The sequence below is a fragment of the Lepisosteus platostomus genome, chromosome 11, assembly GCF_059453375.1.
Source record: "Lepisosteus platostomus isolate fLepPlt1 chromosome 11, fLepPlt1.hap1, whole genome shotgun sequence".
Taxonomy (NCBI): Eukaryota; Metazoa; Chordata; class Actinopteri; order Semionotiformes; family Lepisosteidae; genus Lepisosteus; species Lepisosteus platostomus.
Window position 1 is genome coordinate 48261769 of NC_142621.1, and position 23966 is coordinate 48285734.

A 23966-nucleotide genomic window follows, 5' to 3' on the forward strand; every position below is an offset into this window, starting at 1 on the left:
TCCACAGGAAGCACAGAAACCCAGATCAGCTGGGCGTTTCATTTCATCCCGGTGCAGCAGAGAAACAGGGCACCTTGCCTGATGGGAGTCAGTGTGAGGAGAGGGCTTGATCGAACACCCTGGGGGACACCTGCCCAAAGTGTACAGTCAAAATGATCTTAAACTGTCTAAAATAATTTTCACACATTTAGATTGATAATGGGGGCAGCACAGCATCGTGTTTGAGCCTCTGGCCTCGCAACTGGTTGCGGGTTTGAGTCCCCCCCTGCAGACCCTGCTGTGGTACCCTAAGTGTGGTACTGTACCCCAGTATCTCAAGTGGTGACCAGTATTGTTGAGAGGCATCCCATCCAGGGGCAGTCGTATCCTCTCAGTCCACTTACCAGCACAGTAACCAGGACGAGCTGTGGCTCTGGTATGGACTTCACCTTTTTCTGCTTTGGTGGATCAACAGCATACTAAGGGAAAGTTCATTTTCATGCTCCCAGTTACGGCTGCACACTAGTTCCATCTTTTCTGTGTGTCAATACTGGGCTTCATTCACAGCAGAACGGGGTGAAAGCAATGAGTAAACCGACTCAAATCAGATTTTCAGACAAGTTTTCTGACTTTCAAATCTGAAAGGATGTCTCCCTTGCATCACCTGACTCGTAAGTGTTTTCTGTGGTATTGCAAGGACGGTAAGGCTTAAAACCATCCACAGCGAAGTCAAATCACGAGTGAGCAGTGAGAAGTGTTTATTTACAAGGTGCAGTCCCAGCTTAATCCACAGTGCAGGGCTGAGATCACAGAGAACAACCCCTGACGAACTCGGAGTGAACGTTAAAGGGGCCACTGTTCACAAATTCATCACGGACGTGCAGGAGTGTCCAGAGTGGCTGTGTCTCTGTTCCCTCTGAGTTTCACAGCAGAAGCTGACCTTTGGCCCCGAGACCCGTCCAAGTAGCCATGTAGTCATGATCAAACAAAGAAAAGCTGCACAGGGCTGATAACAGGCAGACCGAAACTGTGCTGCAGGACAGGTGCTGTTGGAAAGTCTCCTGTTTGTACCTCCTGTGTGTCCTGGGGCGATCACTGACTGCTCTGCTTGACTGCCCCAGACAGCTCAACTGTCTAAAATCAATACCTGCATGTGTTCTCAGAGCTGCACGACAGAAAACACTGTCTGTGCTGAAACTGCAGCAGCAACACCAAGGACGCTGGCCTCCCTGCTCTGTGGACAGCTGTCGGGCTGCAGGGAAGTGTGGCGATGTGCACAACAGGGCTCCAGTGGGGAGCAGGTTGCAGCAGTGTGCCTTGCGCCACTCTGGACCGCAAAACAGAAACATCCAGAGACACACTCCGACTTCACAAACACAGGAAACAAAATGTGCCGAGACACAGCAGGTACATACAGTAGCAGTAGCACATGGATTTAATAAATCTGGGCAAGAAAATTAGGGAAACTAAAAATGAAGCAGTTAGCTTGGTGGAAGTTTAGTGCTGTGAATGTGCACTGTTTTTCAGTTCTTCAGTTTAAGCACGCTTATTCCATGCCTGTACTGTGCTTTACTGTGCTGGCTCCTATCACAGTTTACCATGATTTCACCGCGACCACAGTATACCACAGTCCGTTTCTTCTTACTGACCGGACACAGCGATCTGAGGGGAGAGCAGAGGAAACGGGTGGTGGAAGTGTCTGACTGCTCTCTCACGGTTCTGACGCTGACAAGCTGCAACCTGAGAACTCTGGAGAAGAGAAGTGGTTTTCCAGTGACACGGGCACTGCTGTTTCCTCAGAGGTGGCAGCAATAACTTCTGCTTTCACAGCTCGGCCACTTCCTGGCGGTGCAGGGACTGAGCTGCAGCGGGTCGCCCATGTCTCTCTGCACAGCGCAGGGACTGCCGAGACTGGCTCTTCGTTTGGTCAATCAGACTTTCTCAATTGCTTTCAGCTCCTGAGGAGCTGCACTTGTCACACTGTGTATGAATTCTGTCTGATTAGGCATCTGCAGGAGGCGTTATCAGCTCAGCGCAGGGCCCGGGCAGCAGGCTGGGCACGTGGCTTCAGCCCTGCACCGCCTCTCCCTGTCCCGAGGATATTCCAGGCTGGCTGGGGATCTCCAGCTGGGATGTGACTCCTAAGCAGGTCACCGTGTTTAACACACACGCTGGTTCTCAGGCTGTGCCCTGCAGTGCCGACTGGTTGGCTTGCTTGGACACTCCCCTTCACCATAGCTTTACCATTGTTCCATGTGTCAGTGAATAGTACTGTGTTTTTACTACGGTACAGCACACAGTAAGCTCCTGCGAAGTGAAAGGCAGGCAGCCCTGGGACTTTCGAAGGACACTCTGCTCGCCGTGCTGTGTGAGGGGGGGTGGAGATTCTGCTCTGGTGAAACCCCCACGGATTTCCACACCGAGCTCTGTCTGATTTATATTCGTATTGCTCTGGGTGCTTCAGACATCGCACAGAGCAGGAACGTTGCGAGACTTCAGACTCTGAAGCCGCGGGAAAGAAAGAGTGGGAGTGTTTGGAAGATGTGAAGGAGAAGAGAGGGGCAGTTGGCAGCAGTGGAGTGCCATGTGACTGCCACCCTGCTCCGCACTCTTTCATCGCAGGACAATCAGCGGCCTAATTAGCCTGCCAGAGCACCGCGGAGGGGGGGAGCGGGGCAGCCGGACAGAAAGGGAGAATGATGGAAAGGCAGAGGCAGAGACACAGATCCTGAAAGAGAAACGCAGAGGCACAGAGAAGGACGAGGCTTTACAGGACAACAAGGGCAGAGAGAGCAGGACAGAAATCATACAAGTGTCTGGTTCCGAACTGAAGGGAGACAGGCAGACTGGACACCAAGCTGGCACACTGCCCATGCCAGTCTTTACCCGCACTGGGCCGTGTCTAATGAGCAAATAAATAATAAATAACCCTAACCCTAACCCTAACCCTAACCCGTTTGGACAACACGATCCACAGCAGCTTCGAAACAAGGACGTGAAAACCCCAAGAGGCACTGCAACAACAGAGAATGGAGCCTGACCCGGAAATACATTTTCCAAAACAGGCTTCTTAATTAAAGTAAACCATGACCTGAACCAGTTGCGCTGTCAATAAAAGGCAACAAGCCAGCAAAAAAAGCAGACTGCATTTCTATCACCGGTGTCCAATTGCTGCTGAACTGCATCAGTGCCATGATGGCCTGGTTCCCGTGTGACTGCCTGGCTTGCCACAGCCCTAGCACTGCAGCACAATACAGCACAGCCCCCCAGCAGCAGTACTACCCCCCCAGCAGCAGTACTGCCCCCCAAGAAGCAGTACCACCCCCCCAGCAGCAGCACTGCAGCCTGGCCAGACGAAGCCCAGGGGTGCACACCTCCTGCAGGTCTTGCTGCAAGTCATGTGGCCACCTCAGTCCTCAGACAGAGCCTGATGGAAACAGCGCAGGACTGCAGGCGCTCCATGCCTTTGGCCCAGGGGGGCCCAGCGATCCAATATCAAGGTAAGCCCAGAGATGTCGGAGTCTCCTGAGGCTGCAGTCCTCACCAGCTCCTGCTCGGCCTCTCCCAATCCCAGGAAGTGCCTCTCTCCTGGCCCTGGCATTCCTGTCGCCCTTCCCCGCTGATGCACTGTCAGGGACAGAGTGCAAGAGCTCCTGCACCTGCCTTCTGCTCAGGGGAACGACCTGCAGCCCAGAGCTCCGCAGCACAGCGGGCGACTGCAGTGACAGGAAGGGGCACCCCATTCACCACTGCCCCTTGACACAGCTGCTGCACTACACTGCCAGAGGAGGGGCACCCCCATTCACCACTGCCCCTTGACACAGCTCCTGCTGCACAACGCTGCCAGATATCCGCCCGCCCAGCGGAGGGGCTGGTGGCTGGTCATGACAGGCTGGCCCGTCACACTTTCATATCGGGCAGGGTGAGCCCACCTCTGCGCTTGGGGACAGTTCACGTGAGCCTGCTGCAGGGAGCACAGGGACATCAGCAAATAAATACAGAACCCCTCTTCAAAGTCCCTGCTTGCTGTCCCAAGGGAGATCAGGCATGTGGAAACTTTAGCAGAATTCCCGAAGAAAAAAAACAGACGGCTTATGCCCAATCAAATAAATATTACACTAATGGAAAACACATGCAAATCTCTGACAGGGGAGCGGGATCTTATCTCTCTTTTTAATTACTTTGCTGGGTTCTGAGCTGGGGGATGCATTATTAAACAGAGAGAGAGGGAGGGAGAGAGGTGTGCCAGTCGGGATCAGTGCAGGATCACAGGAAGAAGCCATGTGGATAAGCACTGTAGCTGTTAGTCCAGAAGACACAGAGCATCCAGCTGCTGGCTGAGGTGAGACTTAAGGTCACTGCTCAGTCTGCACTGCGACCAGAGATCGCAGCATTGCTGCACCCCAGCAGAGACTATAAAGAAACTCAATAATTTAAAATGCAAGCCTATTCTCCGATTGCTACTGTAGCTGAAGCTTCTGCAACCAGACTTGAATCAGAAGGACATGCTGGCCCAGATCTGTATTAAATATCCTGTGTGACATCCTGGGGGGTGCTTGTGGTCACTGATCTGTCCAGTCTATTCTATACTGCCCTCTGCTGGCCTGGAGTCCTATACAGCAAATTAACACCTGCGTGCACACAGAAAACCCTCCTTTAAATGCTTCTTTGAGTAAAAAACCCCTCCTGCAACTAACCCCCTCCTAACTAGATAAACTGTCAACAAGCTCCGCGGTGAGAAATGATCTCAGTTAAAGGAAATCTGTGCTTCTGCGCTGCTGGAATCAGCTGTCACATGACAGGAGCCCAACACCAGACAGACACACGATTCCTTGTTCATGTCTGTCTGCATGTCAGCGGCAGCTCTTCGGTGTCAGTTCTGTGCTTCGTAGTTTAGTTGCTCACTCCTGGTTTCGGAATTGCAGCTCGTCAGCTCAGGATCGTCAGACACCAGGCAGACACCAACATCACACAACGCGTAAGCATGGCAGAGTGCCAGCTGGGCTCAGCCAGGCCTCTTCTGGTCCCCAGTGACACCGCGACTCTTGTCGGCGAGAGATGACATCACTGTGCAAGTCCGACTCTCCTGTGAGGCACTGTGGAGCTCACAGGCTGTCGAGACAGGAGCCTGTCTGACTGGAGAAGGGGCGCTCTCATTGTCCAACCCATTTCCTGACAGGCAGGTATAAAAGAAGGAACAAGTAATAGGTTTATTCCATGCTGAAAAGAGAAGAAAGAAAACACAACGTTTCGGCTGTGGAGCCTTCTTTGGGTGTGGAGCCTTCATTCATTCAGGAATAAAGCTATTACTTGTTCCTTTGCAGCCTATGCATGCTGACGCAGCTACCCACCTGAACCAGGTATAAAAGAAACTGTCCAAAAAAACTTGCAGCAATGCAGAATAATTATTGATTTCTGGTCAGTGGACATCTGGATACCTGGTCTTGAGAGCAGAGCAGAAATGCAGAGGGCTTGGCAGGGCTAGCAGGGTGAGAGAACAGCAGGTGAATATTTGTGCTTTAAAAAAATGCCTTTCAGCTTTCTTCTTTAATCAAATAAAGAACAAAGAATAGATTGAACATGAAACTAAGGAACATGAGTGTAACATTAGTGGAGTCTAGGCTGCGCCTCAGTGAGATAGGAGATATATCACATGACTGGTGAGACAGATCACTCACGTCAACCCCCATTAAATTCAGTCTGTTCCCATTACTCTCGGACCAGGCACTGTGCAAAGGCCTGAGTCTGTGCTGGTGCATTAAGCGGGTGAGAGAGTTTTTGGAGCCATTTAGGTTTTCTACTTTACATAAAAATTGCTTGGATCTAAAAAAAATGTAAATGATTTTAATTAAATAATTAATATCCATTTAAACATTCAGTTAAAAGCAAATTCTCTCTTCTAATCCTTCGAATGCTTGACTTAAAAAGTTAATAAAAATGACTAATACTGATCAATAAATCTGATTTTTCCGTGCTCTATCCCAAGGGGATGTCCCAGTATCAGCTCAGCGGGAGTCTGGACGGAGCGTGCTGTGCTTCATTTATCCTGCAGGAGACCTGGGATAAGAGCTGCTTTGCCTCAGAGGCCATGCTGCACCTGTCCCGCTGACTCTGTCCACTCTGCAGGGCTCCAGGGTCAGCGCCCAGCCTCTTCTCCCCCTCGGCCCCCACACAGCTGTCTCCCGCAGGCTCTCTCTAACTCACAAACTAGGCCATGTGCAGACACGTGGGATCCCTCTGCTGTTCCCTAGCCTGAATAATTCACTGCTCTGTCGAAACACTCTTGGTTTCCCTTCCCAACCCAGACACGGCTGGGACTGGTCCCCACGACCAGAATGGACACAGTCCTGAAGTCTTTGAGGGAGCCACCTATATAACTCCGATGGAAAGATGACGCGTTTATTTAAATCTCCCTCGAAATTCACCACAGCCAATCGGGGCGTCGCCAGATTTATAGAGCCATTGCTGCGTATCGGCACATCCCATTGCACTGTTTGTACACCAGCGAGGACCTGTCCTTCTGCGTCCTGCAGCCTCACCACCCTTCTTACCCTCCTGGCCCACTGAGCCCGGCCTCAGCCTTTCTGCACAGGGGTCCGAGTGCGAGCAGCCGGCCCGAGGAGGGGCGTGCTCTCCAGCTCCCTGCTCCGGCAGCGAGGGAGGGACCCGTGTCCGCCGATGCACGGCCCGCTGACAGCAGGAAGCTGCTGCAGGGACATGAGGAGTGACGGCGGAGGCCAGCGAGGGTTCAAGAGCAGCTGAATGTGTGATGAACACGCCCTCTTCCAGAGAACGCTGAAGGAGACACTCACACAGTGTGTGTGTCTAAAGTACCAACAGGAAGATCCGGCCTCTGTATACAAGATATATGCTGTGTAAGTTCAATGTTATACTTCTGCGTCTTCAGGTAAAATGACGAGCCTCTACATTCTACAGAAGGACCCCCCACCAAACAAACGAACTGGGGTCTCTCAGCACCTACAGCAGCTGACACACAACAGAGTAATGGTGCGGCCCTCCCTGAGAACAGCCCTGGAAACAACAGATCTCGGCAGTTTAGACTAGCAAAAAACTCTTCCATACAATGTTTTCTTTTCGTTGCACCTCGGTGTTAAAGTGTCCCAGGTTTTAATTCTCATTGGAAAGCAAGTGGATCAGGCGTTGCCCTGATATCCAGCCTGCTAACTCATGCCCAGCATGTCTGCAGTAGTTAATGAGGCCCCTGCTGAAGCCAGATTCCCCTGCAGATTAACACACACAGAGAAAACGGCTCTTCACTGCTGATGAATAATTCATCCCTCCCTTCAGGTCTGATTAACGTCAATATCAGAGGTGCTGTTTACCCGTACAGCAACGAAAACAGCCCCTCCTCATTTCCATAACTCTCCTGCTGTGGGAAGGAAATGACTGGGCTGTTTTAAACCCCTGGAGGAGGTGGCTCTGTGCTGAATAAGGCACTGGTGCCCATCTGTGCAGAAGACTGCCTTTAAAGGAGCAGTTTTTCTGACCTCCTCCCCCTGGAGCTGCACCTGTCTAACGAAGCAGCTGCTGCCAACTCAGGCCAGGGACGGACGAAGGGATCGATGACCCCGTGCCCTGGCCTCCTGAAGGGCTACAGAACTTGCCTGCGCTGTCAACTTTGAGATGAAAAAAAAATCAAAAGTCTGGTCCTTAAGCAACAGTAATATGTCCGCAACTTACTCTAACTCCCCGAAGTCCAGCAGACTCAATGTAAGTCAGCTGAGAATTCAAGATCCCCAAGTGTGATTCTCTACACACAGGTGTGCCTGCTTGTCCACATGCAGCAGGATCTTCTTTCAGTCCTCATGAATATTGAAAGCTTTCCTCTGTCGCAGTCTGAGCTGTCACTCTCTACCAGCTGAGTCTGTTCTGCAGTGTGCAGCGGAGCGGTCACTGTCCTGTGAATGAGTGTCCTGGCCCAGGCTGGCTCAGTCCAAAGCCTCAGTTCTCTCATGCATGGTCCAGTCAGGGGCAGGGCAGGGAAAGGAGAGCCCTCTTACAGTACTTATTGCCATAAAGCCATTCGTAATGACACCACTCACAGAGCTTGGTCAGTAAGCAATACTGTACATCATCTCCTTGAGCCCAAGTCTTTACTGTTTCCATCTGTTGTTTGTTTTTTGGTGTTTTGTTTAGTCTTACAAGACATTTTCTCCTTGCAGGTTGTTTTTCACCTCTCTATAATTTGGTAGATATGAATGGTTTATTTAGAGTGTCATAAGGCTTTTGATAAAGTTCCTCTCTAAATATTAATTTTAAAACTGCCTTCAAGGTAATGTGTGTAGTTATATTAGAGATAAAGGTTAAATGGTGTAACTGGGTTGCAGGAATCTGCATGAGAACCACAGCTCATCCTGATTTCTATCACTGATCTAGATTCTGTATAGAGCTTAATATTGCCAATAGCAAGAAGATCATCTATAAATCTAAAATGGTAAACACTGAGAAAGTACAATTATATATCATATGTATATCAGACCTTCAGACAGTTAAGTTAACATATTCCAGTGATTATTCCATACATATTACTTACTAACACCATAACCTTGAACATGTGCTGATATATACTGTATGTCCCACTTCAAGATTATGAAAAATATAGAAAATGACTACCAGACACCAGTTATACAACAGCTCACATGTATCTTAGGACTGTAATTTCATAAGAAACTGTGTTGTAACTTCCTTTCAGAGCTCAGATGCAGGTGCTCTTGGGAAACATTTGAGACGCTATTACTACAAACAATTCAAATTAGTCTCTGCTTATGATATCCTCTTACATCCTTTTGCTCAGCTGTAATAACATAAAAGTCTTTAGTTACAGAGTCTCTAATGAATTTGGGCTCCAGAAATATGAGAGGCTCACTGGCCCCCTGTGTACAGCATGGTCTTCAGCAGAGTTATTTATCATAATATTTATTAATACTGAACTGATGTCTCAATAACAGGTAACTCAATTTGATTTTAACAATGACTCTGAACAGTTTGTGAGCATTATGACTCCATCAGCTGTGCAGTCTTATTGTATATTTCTTGTTAAACACTGACATCTAGTGGGCATTCAGTGTCCAGGATTAAACAACCCTCAGCACTTTATTTCTCTCTTCCTGACCAGTGAGTCTTCTTTTTAATGAGTTTGTGCTCAACTTCTGTAAATCAGATTACTAAACCTTTGAGGTGAAACTGACAAGTCTTAAGTACACAAAATATTTACTGCCACGCTGAATCAAGTCTGCTCTCCTCCACACTGAGAGCTGGTGTGTGGGGAGCAGACTGGCCCATCATCCAGGTGGGGCTGCACACTGGGGGGTGCTGGGGGAGGGGATCCCCATTACCTGCAAAGCGCTTTGAGTGGAGTGTCCAGAAATAAGTGTAAGCAATTGATTAATTAATCAAGACTGCAAGCACTTAGGGCTGTAATTCTCACTTTTTAATGAAGTTTCTTCCCACAAGCTGTCAGATGACTGAACTCTACTCCTACCACTGGCTCACACTCATGTGTTTTAAGTTGTATGTTATTTAACTTGTTGTTGCTGCTGCTGTTCTGTGTTTATATGTTTTTGGTGATTGTTTTAATGTCTTTGTATTGGAGCAAACATGCAAATAAGCATTTCATTGCACTTGTGCAATATGACAATAAAGTGAACTGAACTGAATATAGAAAAGCCTATTAAAAGTGTGGTGTATTTACATTGAAATAACTTTTGCACTGGTAAAATATAATTATTCCTGCACGACAACAGCTTGTCCTAATCCTCATTCACGAGCCTGTTGTGATTCGGAGAACCCCCAGAAAGCTGAACGTGTACCCCAAAAGTCGAACCGCCCCGCTGGCCGTCAGTACAGGCGCTCGGTCAGGGAGGAGTGAGCTAACGGAGCTGCAGACGGGCGGCGCCGAGGGGCAGGAGCCCCAGCGCACGGTGAGACCAGGGTGATCAGCGTGGTAGATTCAGTCCAGGGGTGCAGCGCTGAGACCTGCATGGTCATCTCCGATCCCCGCTCGGGCCCTCACTCCCCCCCGAGCTACAGCTCCGCGACCTGCGACCCGAGGAGGAGCCCTGTCAGGAGACCTGCCTGTTAGCAGCAAGCGAACAGCTGACTGCGCTGAAGGATTAGGACATGACAGTGGTCAAAACCTCATTCCATGTCACGACAGGACAACTCTCATGGCTAAAGGGATTCTGGGAGAACTACAAACCTTTCACCGAGAAGCTTTGAAAGCAGGATTCCACATGAGACAGAAAGTCTCATGCAGCCTGATGCTTTTTCGATCCTTTAAAAACCATCTCCACATGCTGACACAAGATTAATGTAGGTCTGTCCAGACAATGAGACGTTTCGATTTGCTCTTGGATTTCGTCTCACTGTGTCCAGAACCAGGTCCCATCAGGCCCTGCAGGCAGGTGCCAGGAGAGAGGCCGAGCTGAGCTGTGCTGCGCTGCTCTGTATGGGGTCGCACTCCCCAACAGCCTGCTTGCCAAGAGGGAGAAGGCAGACATCTTCCAGCTCAGGAACAAATAGGTCCCACGCCCCAAGAAGGAGGCTCCACAGCCGAAACTTTGTGTTTCTTTTCTTCTCTTTTCACCAGGGAATAATCCGTCACTTGTTCCTTTGAAGCCTGCGCGTGCTGACACAGCTCCCTACTTGAACGTCTTCCAGCTCAGCTTGTCCTTGGTTAGACTGATACAAACTGCCAGGGGCTCAGGTGGCTGTGAGAACAGGCTGTGATAATGCCTTGCTCCCGACATAAGATCTTACCTTTGCCATAAGTCACCATTCGAAAATCCTGCCAACAGACAAAATATTTCTGCTGCTGGATACAAGGAAAATAGAGACTTGGACACTGGGCTAAACACTACACTGGCTGAACACTGGGCATTGGGCTGTGACTAGACTGTCTGGACACTGGGCGCTGGGCTGTGACTAGACTGCTTGGACACTGGACACTGGACACTGAGCTGTGAATAGACTGGCTGAACACTGGACGCTGGGCTGTGACTACACTGCCTGAACACTGGCCGCTGGGCTGCGACTACACTGCCTGAACTTTGGATGCTGGAAGAGGCTCGTAGCGGTTTTGGGGCACATGACACAAGGGCAACCAGGAGGAACAGTAGTGGCAGCTCGGTGCCTCGGGTAAAATCCCACTGCACAGATAACAACAGCCGCGGTTATGATTAGGAGCCCTGATGCTGGTGGAGGGGGCTGTGTCCCTGACCACACACAGACGTCAGGCTCACACACGCCTGCCCCGCGGCCTGTCGGCCTTCAGAAAGAGCAGCCGGCTGGGGCCTGTTGCTGGTCTGCTCACCTGTGCAAGGTGTCAGAGTGCAGACAGCGAGCCGAGAGCCCTTTGCACCCATGTGAGGAAAACAAACTGCAGCCGCCCTCCTGGGGTCTGGAGGTTTAAACCAACCGAGAGGGCATGACCCCCCCTGGCAGGACACTAGAGCATCGCAGGGGTACCCCAGCAATGCCACCCCCCATCTGTTATGAGTTCCGAGCTCTGACCAGTACTCTCTGCTGTCCCCGCTTTACAGCTCCGTTCCTGACTTACTGCAGTGCCCGATGTCTCTCATTACTGTAGCACAGTGAGAACAGCACAACAGCACTCCAGCAGGCGCGATCCCCAGCCCTTGAAGGAAGCTCATCCAGCAGAGACACGCAGACAACAGCAGCTCAGAACCATACAGGGCATGATGGGAGCCCACCGCACCTTCCCAGGGTTCCAGAGCGACAAGGTCAGGGCCAGAGCAACAGCACACAGGAAGAGAAGACTCTGAGGTCAGCGCCTTACCTGGTAGTAATAACCATTGTCCATCTCGCAGGGACGGCAGCCCGCGCTCCTGGCACCTAGAGCATTCTTCAGGATCTCCTCGCAGCCTGTGGGAGGAGAGGGAGCGCGGGGTCACTGCTCTGAGCCACCCTTCGTTATGGAACCATTAAACCTCTGGTCCAGCCAGCCATCACTGGCAATCGCCACCTCCTCCACAAGACCGACATGGACAGAAACAAAGACTCACGAAGAAGGAATTTGCTTCCTCCACTTCACACTCAATGTCTGAGTTTGCGGTTGTAAGAGCAATAGGAGTAGACAGGAAAACAGGAGTAGGAGTGGACGTATTCTCTTGCTCATCTAGAGTTTTGACTGGAGCTCTAGTGGGACTATTTTGTTATTCATAATCACAACCAGATGAACGCACATGGAGACGACAGCCCTGCCGGGCGGCGCAAGTCCCCAGCGGGGAGCCCGGGTGTGCCCCTGGGTGCCAGCTTCACAGCCACCCCAGGCAGCCAGACTGGACACCAGTACATGAGCAGACCCTCCGCTGTGCTCCCTCCCTGAACTCCGCAGCGCCCGAGTGACCCGTGCACAGCTAACAGAGAACTGACACTGGGGTAGAAAGAGCTGCCCCTCTTGGTCATGCGTGGAAGAGCTCCAGACAGTGAGCTGGAGAGAGTTATTGCGTGCTGGGCTGGAAGTAGGCAGTGATCAGCCATCTCCTGTCGCACAGTGTGCTGAAGGAGCCCCAGAGGGCGGCAGACTGGAGAAAGGAGAAGGGAGCTTCTACAAAATTCTTCCTATTAAGCCAAAAAATCAAGACTTCGCTTGTCCACTGACACAAAAAAACTGTGAACAGAGGTTAGCAAGCTTGAACTATCCAGTTTCCGCACAGCAGTCCAGTAACGTCTGAAAGCTGAAATGGCTCAGACTGCAATGCAGTGGACGTCCGAGTCACTTCCCTGATCCATGAGGAGCAGGTCCAGGTCCAAGCCTGTCTGCCTGGAGCGCTGCTCAAACCCACCGCAGGACCATCACACCACCGGAGCTGCGCAGTCACGGGCCTATTCAATAGGTTCGGAGACCTGTGGGACAGACTGGATAGCTTAACTAGATTGCACCTGCTGGGATTCTGCCCTCTCTTTTTGAAATAGGTCTTGCAAGTGCCTCCTCAAGTGCCTCTCCCTAAGCATCTAACAATCAGTTTGTTTATCAGAAGCTTTTCACGTGGCTCCTGGAGGACAGCCTCTCAAGGAGCGCCAGGGCTCCTCACAGCGCGCGCCAGGAATTAATTAAGCGGAAGGTCCTTGTGTCCTTTGATATACATGGTTTTTTTGCAGAATAATTAGAGCTCCCGTTATCCAGGCACTCAGCAAAAACAGTTCTAGTTTCTGAGTGTGACCTGACTGAGTGAAGTGCTTCAGCATCAGGCTATCCTGGGAGAGCTGGAAAAAAGAAGAGTTTCTGCTGGTGGGGATATCTCAGAATTTCGATCGACTGGTTCTCACGTAGGAGACACCCACCCAACTCAGAGTCCGAACAGAAGATGCAGGCGTAACGCTCGAGACGAGGAGGGGCAGCTTCAGTGACCACTGTCCAGCACCACCAGACGGTACACCCTCGTCAGAGAAGCCATGTGCATCTGCTGCCTAACTAACCACTATCCTGAGTAACCCGGCAGCCCAGACTGACAAACTGGAGAGAAACACTGGCACCGACAGCACCGACTGCAGGATTACTGCAGGTGCACGACTCAGACACCCTCAAAAACACATCAACCCTTCCAGCCACCAGCTAACACGCTGATTCCTCAACACCTTCATCCCGCCAAATCGCGGGGGGCTGTAGAAGCGAGGAACAAGCGACCTGCTGCGCTGGGATCCCTTGAGAAACAGCTGCTCACGTCCCTGCCAGCAGCCAAGCAGCGGCCAGATGTGCTCTTCCTGCTCCCCACAGCCACAGCTGCGGACAGGGTGCCTCCTTTACCTTTGATAGCGAACACCCCGTGGCAGAAGTCCCTGAAGTTGATCCTGCCCAGCGCCTGGGGGTCCAGGTATTTTGTCAGCTTCTTCACCTGAAAGAGACGACAGCTCTGTCACCACATGTGGACTGGCGCACCCCTCTCCCTCGTCCGCTCGCACACAGAGCTTGTGCTGGTCGTTTATGTGCTCAGTGTCTCTGGGCTCCACATTCAACCCACACAGGACTCCGACAGTCCTGCACGCCCTCCCTCTTCCCTCAGAGAGAGGACAGCAGGACCGGCGGCCTCCTTGCTCCACAGCGCAGCCCCGCCTCTGCAGACCTGCTCTCAGCAGGGCAGGGAAGAGCTGATGAGACCGACTCCACACTCGCCTCAGCCCACCCTGTTACCACAGCGCAGTGGGCAAGCATTACACCACCCGCTCTGAACAGTATGCATCATATCGCATACCAGGATTTTAGGTTATTGAAACAAAGCAAACATGTTAATGTAAAAACCAGTTCATCCGTTCCAGGACTGTACCATTACACAGCACTAAGGCATCTCTCACAGTGTAAAATGCATCTATGATGAATGTGGGTCTGAAATGAGGTGTCTGTGCAGACAACCTGCGTTTGCATTGTGCACCATCCAGGATCTGAGAGCAGGCAGAGCTCTGTGCTTGCCTTCTGTGAGTGGCTCTGAAACGTGTCGGGCACATTAAGTGCTCTTTATAAGAGGACACCGCTCCCATGACATATTGGCAGGACTCTGCTCAGCCCTTTCAATTACGATCTCAGTGTGTCAGCAAGGCTTTCCTTGGTGCAGACAGAGCAGCACAGCTGACAGCCTGCCGTTTACTCAGAGCGACACAGCCAGGCCCTCGCGGACTCGTCCGCTCCTGCGCCTGAGCCTCTGAGGAGAACACAGAGCCAGCCGCCGTGTGAAGCCGTTCACAAGTCAAGACTGCGCTCCGGCTGAAACAGACAGACCGGCACTGCGGAGCCTTCAGCCTGCATCCTTCCACCTTGAGCCTGCCTGTCAGGTCAGAACAGAAAAATCAAATCCAGCGATATTCCAATGCAATGATATAAGGCTTTTGCTGTGTTTTTCTTATGCAGATCCAGCTTCATAGAGAGACTCTGTCTGGCTGTTTGACCTACAATCAGTCTGAAAACTCAGTTTCCAAGATTTGGTTTCTTCCAAAAGAGAGATTCCAGAAGCAAGGAAAAGATTCAGCTTCACAGGAGCTTCAATACCTGAATCAGGAGTTTTTTCTGCCAAAGTCCGAAGCACCAGAACATGACACTTGCAGAAGAAGACGAATTGGGATTTTTTAAAGACAGAATCTATTCTGAAAGAGGGATGTGTGCAGAGCAACTTGGGAGTCAACAGACACTCCCCGTGAGCGCGTGGATTTGACTTCACCTCCCCTGTGGTATTTTAATTTGTTCTCTCCTTTCGAAAGCAGCTCGAGAGCATCCCTCTGTATTCCATGCAATTCAAGTATGTCAGTAACAGCCTTCCATTTAAATACAAATTAGATGGGGGACACAAACCTTTCTGTGAAATTCTCCTCTTCCTACTTATTTGCTTCAGTGATGCAATAAACAATCCTGCCAGTTTGAGCCTCACAAGCAAACAGGTCGTTTCAAATCTATCCTGTCCGGAATCAGAAAACAATCACCCAGACTGCCAACTGACAGCAGCGGGGCAGGACTGCAGCTGTCCGGGGGGGAAACCTGCCACAGGCACTGCCGGGCCATAGAGTGCAGCTGTCGTCTGCTCCAGCTGGTGACCAGGACACCCCAGGCTGCAGGGCACAGTTGGCCAAGCACCCCTAAGGCCAGGGCATCCTCTGTGTGCTGCACTGCAGCGCCACCGTGTGTGTGTGTGTGTGTGTGAGCTGTGGCCTAGTGCCTGCAGGCTGGCAGTATGAGTGAGGAACCAGACGACACTGATCGGACATCCCCTTTCTCCCCTTTTCTGCTGCACCACGGGGGCTGAGGTGATCAAACACTTCCTCTCGCAGAAATCAGGAGTTTGCTGATTCTAATTTGAACTTTTACAATATCCTGTGACTTTGGCTCCATGTTTATAACACTGAAATGCACAAGCAGCTGGGAAAGGCGTCAGTGAGCTACAGCATGTGGTGTGTGTATTGCTGCTCTGTGAAGAAATACTGTACGTTATCTCTCGAAAACAAGCTCCCCTGCGATTGCTCTTCCCTGGAGCCGCCTCCCCACGCAGAGACACTCGGGGTGCAGGAGCAGACCCGGGGAGCGGGGGTGCACTGCGCCCCACAGCTCAGCGACCGCTTCACAGAAGCAGCACCTCGCTAACGGACGCTAAAGTCCCCGCTGTCTGTGCCAGCCTGCCGAGGCGGGAATCTGGAGGCAGCTCCTGGTTCACCATCCCCGTTATTCCCACAGAATCCCACTCGGACAGCACAGCTCCCAGCGTCGCAGGAGCAGCTCATCACAGCCGAACCGCTCGTTACTAACGCAGCCGAACCAGAGAACTATGAAGCCAGACCTTGAACACAACAGTCAACATGAATCATATCCAACAAAGACAACTGGCTGACAGACCCTTATTTAAGGAGGATTCTGGGAGTCCTGCAGATGACGCGGTGTTGAACCTGGGTGAACACAGCAGTGTCATTGGGCTGCATGCCGCAGGGCCAGAGCCCCCAGACTCCCCAGTTTATATCTGAGCACAGCCTGAGCCCCCTGAGGGAGGTGCTGCTGTGTGGAGTGTCCTGTGCGCCAGCAGGGTCCGCAGACGTCAGACCCCTCCACCGCGCACCCTCCCCCCCGGCCTCAGGAGCCCTTCCGAAGACTCATTCACACTCCTCCGCGCTGGGCTGTGAGCAGAGCGCAGGTCCCGCACAAGTTCGGAACAAGCTGTGCAATATGGCTATGAATTGGACAGTGGCTTTCTCCTCCATTTAGAAGGCGTACAGTACTCCTTTGCAGAACCAAAGCTGTTGACACATTTCCAATTAACAGCTTTTCTGCCCTGGGGAGGCTGTGTGCTCAAGACTGGGCTTGCACTGCATATCGGAGCTGGGAGAGCTTTTTATACTTATTAGATATGAACATGGAATTATAGAGCTAAATGTTAATGCATCAAATCTGCTCAGGCTGCAGGATAACATCTGAATTTTGAAAAACACCATGCGTTTATTTCTTCGTTTATCATTTGGGTCAAGACGGCTTTAGTTACTCAGAAAGCATTCAACAGTTCGCTTAATCTGTGTCGAGGTCAATTAAATTGTAACAGCAGTGTCTCTAAAGTAGACATTTTTGTTCCTATTGTTTCCAGCCCTTTACAATCTGTCTTTTCACAGCCACTGATTAGTCTGGACACGGCTTCATCGCTCTGCATGCTGTTCAGCGCAAAACGTTTTGGCTGGAGGAGAGGTTGGGATCGATTAGCTACAAGCAAGCAGACGGACTGAATGGCTCATCTCTCTCTTATGTTGAAGTCAGTCCAAGAGCTGCAGCCACAGGCACCCGGGACTCTTCGAATCACGCCACAGGACAGAGAGTCCTACCCAACAGGCTGTTATTGGTGAGGTTTTTGAACTCGGGGTCTGGACGAAATCCAAACAGAGCCTTCCACCACATGCGAATTTCAGCCCTGCCACCTGACACAGCCTCTCTGTCCTACCCAACAGAAAACACCGCTCCGGCTACGAAACTTAGGCTGTGCCAGGCCTGGAGGACTTCAGAAAACCATGTTTCTGATGTTCCCAGGAAACATCACCCAGACTGATGTTTACTGGGAACTTCATGCCACCGGTGTGCGGCTGAACACAGCAGCACTGGTGCTGAACCTGCTCTGCGAGGGAGCTCTCTCACTCCAGCTGACAGCCAGATGCACTGCTGCTTCCTGGAAGATCTTGCATTGGCCGCACAAACTCCAGGAACAGAAGCAATGCATCATGGGGGCTGCCCAGAAGGGCTAATATGATTAATTTTTAATGGCAAAAGCACCAGGGCATTGCAATTCATTACTGAGCTACATTAGCAGTGTGAGGACAGTTACAGCCCTTGATTGCCCACGCTGACTCAAGTGCCAAATCAAACAATTTTTTTTCCTTCTTTCTTTCTTTCTTCCCGGAAAGAGCTGGCAGTGCTTGCCCCGAGCCTGACGTCCCAGCATGTGATGTCACCTTTACACCTGACCCCTCGATCTCCTGCATGGCCAGGGGCTGATGTCACAGGTCTGACAGTCATCGGTCAGCCTGTGCTGAGATTTAATAAGACCATTCCTACCCTGTTGTTTTTAAAAAGAGGATTTTTTTTAAAGGAGAAAAATATCTGATTCAATCACAGGTTTCAACTTCTTTGAAATGTGTAGCAAACTACAGTTACAATTCCGATTCATTTTTGCCTTTTTTTAAATGTCACTCTTAAAGTTTGGTGCCTTTGATGCTGTGTGCAGTCAGAGCCCTGTTCACTGCTCAGAGTCTCCTATAACATGTGCACTGAGATCACGGGTGCTGTTTGGTTTGTGCTGTTTGCCTGAAAACTGCAAACTGATTATTAGATCATCACGTTCTGTAAGCAGTGGTCACCATGGCTACAGGGGAGGTGTCAGCCACATCGCTTTATTTTTAGAATTCGTGATGCTGGGGGAGGAGTCAGCAGCACTGCAGTCGCACCGTTGCTCAGACTCGATGGCCTGAGGTAACACTGTGGCAGAACGCTGTGGCGCTCTCGAGCTCACTTTGGGCATCCTGGCTGAAAGGTACACCTGCCTGGAAGGGAATTTCATCCTGCTGGAAGTGACAGAGGAAACCAGAAAAAAAACTGTGTCAAATGGTAAAATGTGAAAAGACAGGTTCCTGCCAATTAAATACATTTCCTCCATTTCCTTCATTCAGTCCTACTCGGTCAAACAGACCCTGCACAGTCCTTTGGGCAAACTGCACACATACTTAACATTACAAACTCAGCTCACAGGTCCAGAGAGATAAAAACAGTCAGGAATTATTTTCTCTTTTCCTGGAGATTTTCTTGTGGACCAAAACTCTCCGTCCAGGAGGCAGCGGGAATTCTGTATGGATCTGAGCTTCAGCACAGATAACGCTGGTCAGGGTCAGAGGTCAGAGGTCAGAGCAAGGGCAGGGTCAGAGACAGAGCAAGGGCAGGGTCAGAGGTCAGAGCAAAGGCAAGGTCACTGTCAGGTCAGGGTCAAAGACAGATGAAGGGCAGGGTCACTGTCAGGGCAGGTCAGTCACTTGTTACATGTGCTTCCAGAAGCCATTCTACCACAACATGAGAACATTCACCACAGGAAGCAGACAGAGGATAACAGGGACAGCGCTACTGTATTTCACACTCTCCAGCTATGTGTGCAGCACAAGCAGTCATTAACTTGACTGCCTTCCCTTCCCAGAGATCCTGGTAAGAGTTTTACGAAAAATCATTGTGTTTTGTAGCAAGCAGGAGCACATATTTAACTACATTATCTCTGAAAAACAAAAACACCAAAACCCACGTTTTCCTGAAATAGTGCATTACTGCTACACTGAGTGTCAAATACTGCACAGTGCTTTCATAAAGCATTGCACAGCTTGTCTTGTCCCTGCAAGCTGAAGGTTATTCAGCTCCTCAGGATCCTTTTAGCATCCTGTAACTGAACAGCTGAGCTGAAGGAAAGTGCTCTTGTAAATGGACCTGCCCACGCAGGCAGAGAGCAGAGCCACCTACCCGCGTTTCATAATCCTCCTCCCTGCCGGAGTAACGAGCACGCTCACGCTCCTTCTGGGAAAGGGTACAGAACCAGGGCACAGCTGCCAGCTGCGCGAACGCCACACAGACCTGTGCAGCCTGATGCCATGACAGGAAGCTTACTGCAGTCACTCGAGGTAACTCATCCTCCAGGTGCACTTCAGTGGCCAGTGAAGTGGCACCACACATGTGAAGAGTTTCTAGGTTCACTGGGATGAAAGGTGCTATATAGATGCAATGAATTACAAGGCAGAGAAGAGAGGGGCGTGGCCAAGCATGGGCACCATGGAGAAACAGAGAGGGGCGTGGCCAAGCATGGGCACCATGGAGAAACAGAGAGGGGCGTGGCCAAGCATGGGCACCATGGAGAAACAGAGAGGGGCGTGGCCAAGCCCTGGCACCATGGGGAAGCAGAGAGGGGCGTGGCCAAGCCCTGGCACCATGGGGAAGCAGAGAGGGGCGTGGCCAAGCCATGGCACCATGGCGAAGCAGAGAGGGGCGTGGTCAAGCCCTGGCACCATGGCGAAGCAGAGAGGGGCGTGGCCAAGCCCTGGCACCATGGCGAAGCAGAGAGGGGTGTGGCCAAGCCCTGGCATCGTGGCCAAGCAGAGCTCAGAACAGCTGAAGTGCAGTAAATCCTTGAGAATCCACTTAAAGCAACTGCTGTAAAAGTGGAGTTTTTTCCTTCGTTTCGGAACTGGAAATCAACACACCAGGTCAGGGGAAGGGAGTGCATATATAACAGAGAGCAGCTTCTGTCCAGACTCACTGCTCATCCCCTCTCCTTGACATGCATTCAGCTGTCGGGGTAGCAAAGTGAACAACAAAGGAGAAGATCATCTATCAGTCAATGTGGAACCAACACCACAGGTTAGTCTCTTTGTGACAGTAATGTGGGCTGATTGATCACAATGGTGTTTATGATGAAAAACACCCCCCAACCCCTGAGATTGTAACCCATTTCAGTACGGCTTATGTTACATCCATCTATACAGAGCATGCCACTACACCTTCTGAAATTTCTATGTAAAATACTGGAAATACTCATACTACATATATTAATGAAAAATAAACATATGATTAATGCAGCATGTCATAACGGCAGACAGGTCTAGTTTCTGCATGTTGCAATATTGATTGCCAGTGACCACAAAGCCTTAAACAGCACGGCGCTCTACCCTTGATCTTGGAGGGCTGCAATACTCCCGATTCTCAAGGACTTTTATTCCGGATTCACAACACTCTCAGATCAGGGGAGACGGATGCTTGTCGTCACCGAAGACCGCGCGACGCCACGCGCTGCCAGAGCAAGGAGGCGCGAGGCGCGAGGCACCAGGCACGAGATCCCGTGCGCGCTCCACGCAGCCTTGCGGGCAGCGGGTCTGTATCCATGGCAACCGGTGGGCGATCTCCGCCCCGGCGTGGAGCCCAGTTACAATATTAAAGGAATCGATAAATAAATACATAAATATAGACCTATATAGACCATTACAAGAAAAAAAACGACCGCAAGACTAGGCATGCAAACAGAAACACCTTAGGGAATGTCCTTACCCTGGTTTGAATTATTTATAACCCTGTGTATGTATAGATTTTCAGTTAAACAGAGTGAAGTCGCTAAATCTACACCTGTACTACAGGCTACACAAAATAAATAACACCGTTATTTATTTTAAAAAGTGTAATATTTCCAACCGAAGTTCCTAGACAAAGCGTCCGCGAATGAACTTGAGAGACGTCAGTCAATAACAAGAATCAAAACATTTCAGCCCCGCTCAAAACAGGCCGACGACCTCGGTCTCAGATTTCACAATTCCCCGTGTTTTTTTGTATACATCCTGATATAATAAGGTTTTTCTGTTCGCCCCCACAACCGGCTGGCAATAACCCCTCACTATTCCGTACATTATTGATGGAGTGTGACGTCGGCTGTTTTCTTGGGAAAACAAGGATGTGCAATTGAAAAATAAAACGCATCCGAAGCGTACATTTGCTGTCGGTTTGTTCCCTGCCCCTGGCGAGGCGCCTCACCTCGTCTCCCTGCCCGAACTGTAAGCCCAGGTGAACGAAATGCTCGACCCGAATATATCCGGCTGCATCCTGGTCGCAGACGTCGAACACCTCCTTCAGCTTCTTCAAGAAGCGCAGCAGCTGCTCCTGCTCGGCGCTGCCCTGCCCGTCCATCCTCCAGAAACGGGGGGCTTTCTCCCGGATCCCGGGGCGCCGGGTCGCCGGCACTGGGGGGGTCTAGCGGGAAGCCGGCGGCAGGACCCGAGCTGCCGGCACCATGACCGTCCTCCTCCTCGACTCCGCTGGAAAGCAGCCCGGCTGTGACATCACAGCCTCACCGGGCCGGGGAGCTCCGCTGGCGGCGGGGAGAGGGAGGGAGGGAGCGGGGAGGGACGAGGGCTGAGGCGCTGGGCGGGGAGACGGAGACTGAGACTGATGGAACGCTTCCAAAAAAAAACAAACACCCCCCCCCCCCAAAAAAAAAACCCAAAAACGTCACGTCGAGTCGGTTTCTGGGGTGGTGGGGGGTGTATTCGGAATCAGGACTGTGTTTGTGTTCCCGTACTCTCCCAGACTGACCCGGCTGTGCGCTCACCTGAAGAGCCGAAGAGCTCAGGTGCGACTTTCCTCCGAAACGCGCGAATTTGGCCAAACCTCGACCTGCGGCGCGTCCTGCCGAGAGGGGACGCGGACAGACCGGAAGTCCACACCCAGGACCTGCTGCTGTCCCCTCCAGGCGACGCCCTTGCAAGCTGCCCACGCTGAACAAAAGAATATCTCTAGTGTATAGTGGACTGTAACTCAGTCCTCACACGTTCTGCAAGATGGTTTATGCAGCAAACTTGCGAGACGTACAAATCTCTCCAGGACGGACAGGCGAAAGCTGCCCTTCAAGGCCAGACCTCCGACTGGACACACTGACCTGTCCATCCCTGCTGGACCAGCTGCGTGTGGCAGTAGCAGCCGATTGCCGGACTTCAGTTCGGTCCCGGTAAAAGCTGGTTACATCGACCACACAAAAAAAACAAATTAAACCTGATTTTGCTGGAGTTAAGATCGCGGTGTTTGACAGATCCCATTTTTGCATTGTCTATTAGAACAGAAATTCACGCCTGGTCTTTCAATTATTTGTGCGTGTGTGCGCGCGGGGGTGTTTTAGTTACATCTCACGGAAAAAAAAAACTGGACCCAGGACTAACCCCGCGCCAGGACTCGCCTCCACAGCGTGATCTTTCCTTTTTATTGCAACGCAGAAGGCCAGCAAGCCAGAAAGAAGCACTGAACTTTCATGATTTAAGGCTCAGCAAGCGTGCGGTCGGCGCATCAGAGCAGCGAGTGTTTCCATTAGCGGCTGAAACATGAGGCGGGAGCCCCGGCTGTCCTCCACACTGTACCCCCACACACCTCTCACCTTCACACTGTACCCCCACACACACACAGCCCGGTCTCCTGCCTCTCTCCTCCACACTGTACCCCCACACACCTCTCACCTTCACACTGTACCCCCACACACACAGCCCGGTCTCCTGCCTCTCTCCTCCACACTGTACCCGCACACACCTCTCACCTCCACCCTGTACCCCCACACACACACCTCTCACCTCCCCACTGCACCCCCACACACACACCTCTCACCTCCACACTGCACCCACACACACACACCTCTCACCTCCACCCTGCACCCCCACACACACACACACCTCTCACCTCCACCCTGTACCCCCACACACACACCTCTCACCTCCACCCTGTACCCCCACACACACACCTCTCACCTCCACCCTGTACCCCCACACACCTCTCACCTCCACCCTGTACCCACACACACACACCTCTCACCTCCACCCTGCACCCCCACACACACACACCTCTCACCTCCACCCTGCACCCCCACACACACACCTCTCACCTCCACACTGCACCCCCACACACACACCTCTCACCTCCACCCTGTACCCCCACACACCTCTCACCTCCACCCTGTACCCCCACACACCTCTCACCTCCACCCTGTACCCCCACACACACACACCTCTCACCTCCACACTGCACCCCCACACACACACACACCTCTCACCTCCACACTGCACCCCCACACACACACACCTCTCACCTCCACACTGCACCCCCACACACACACACACCTCTCACCTCCACCCTGTACCCCCACACACACACCTCTCACCTCCACCCTGTACCCCCACACACACACACACCTCTCACCTCCACACTGCACCCCCACACACACACACACCTCTCACCTCCACCCTGCACCCCCACACACACACCTCTCACCTCCACCCTGTACCCCCACACACACACACACCTCTCACCTCCACCCTGTACCCCCACACACACACACACCTCTCACCTCCACCCTGTACCCCCACACACACACCTCTCACCTCCACACTGCACCCCCACACACACACACACCTCTCACCTCCACCCTGTACCCCCACACACACAC

The 23966-nt window shown here is 51.5% G+C and overlaps 1 protein-coding gene across 4 annotated transcripts in view; it reads right to left on the reverse strand.

Annotated features, from left to right (window-relative positions):
* The window catches only part of LOC148652923 (rab11 family-interacting protein 4A-like), a 64178-nt gene that overhangs the window by 30213 nt on the left and 9999 nt on the right, over positions 1 to 23966 (reverse strand). For 2 of the 4 annotated variants that reach the window (XR_015925471.1, XM_088600192.1), the window contains exons 1-3: positions 21518 to 21926; positions 13769 to 13856; positions 11798 to 11883 (exon numbers count right to left, since the gene is read on the reverse strand). The exons of 1 other annotated variant lie outside the window; for it this stretch is intronic. Coding sequence is in view for 2 of the 3 variants with exons in the window: in XM_088600192.1 (XP_088456318.1) it covers positions 11798 to 11883; positions 13769 to 13856; positions 21518 to 21670 (327 nt within the window). In the remaining variant the exon portion in view is untranslated. Of the gene's footprint in view, positions 1 to 11797; positions 11884 to 13768; positions 13857 to 21517; positions 21927 to 23966 lie in introns of those variants that run through there. One more of the 4 variants, XM_088600193.1, reaches the window with a different exon arrangement.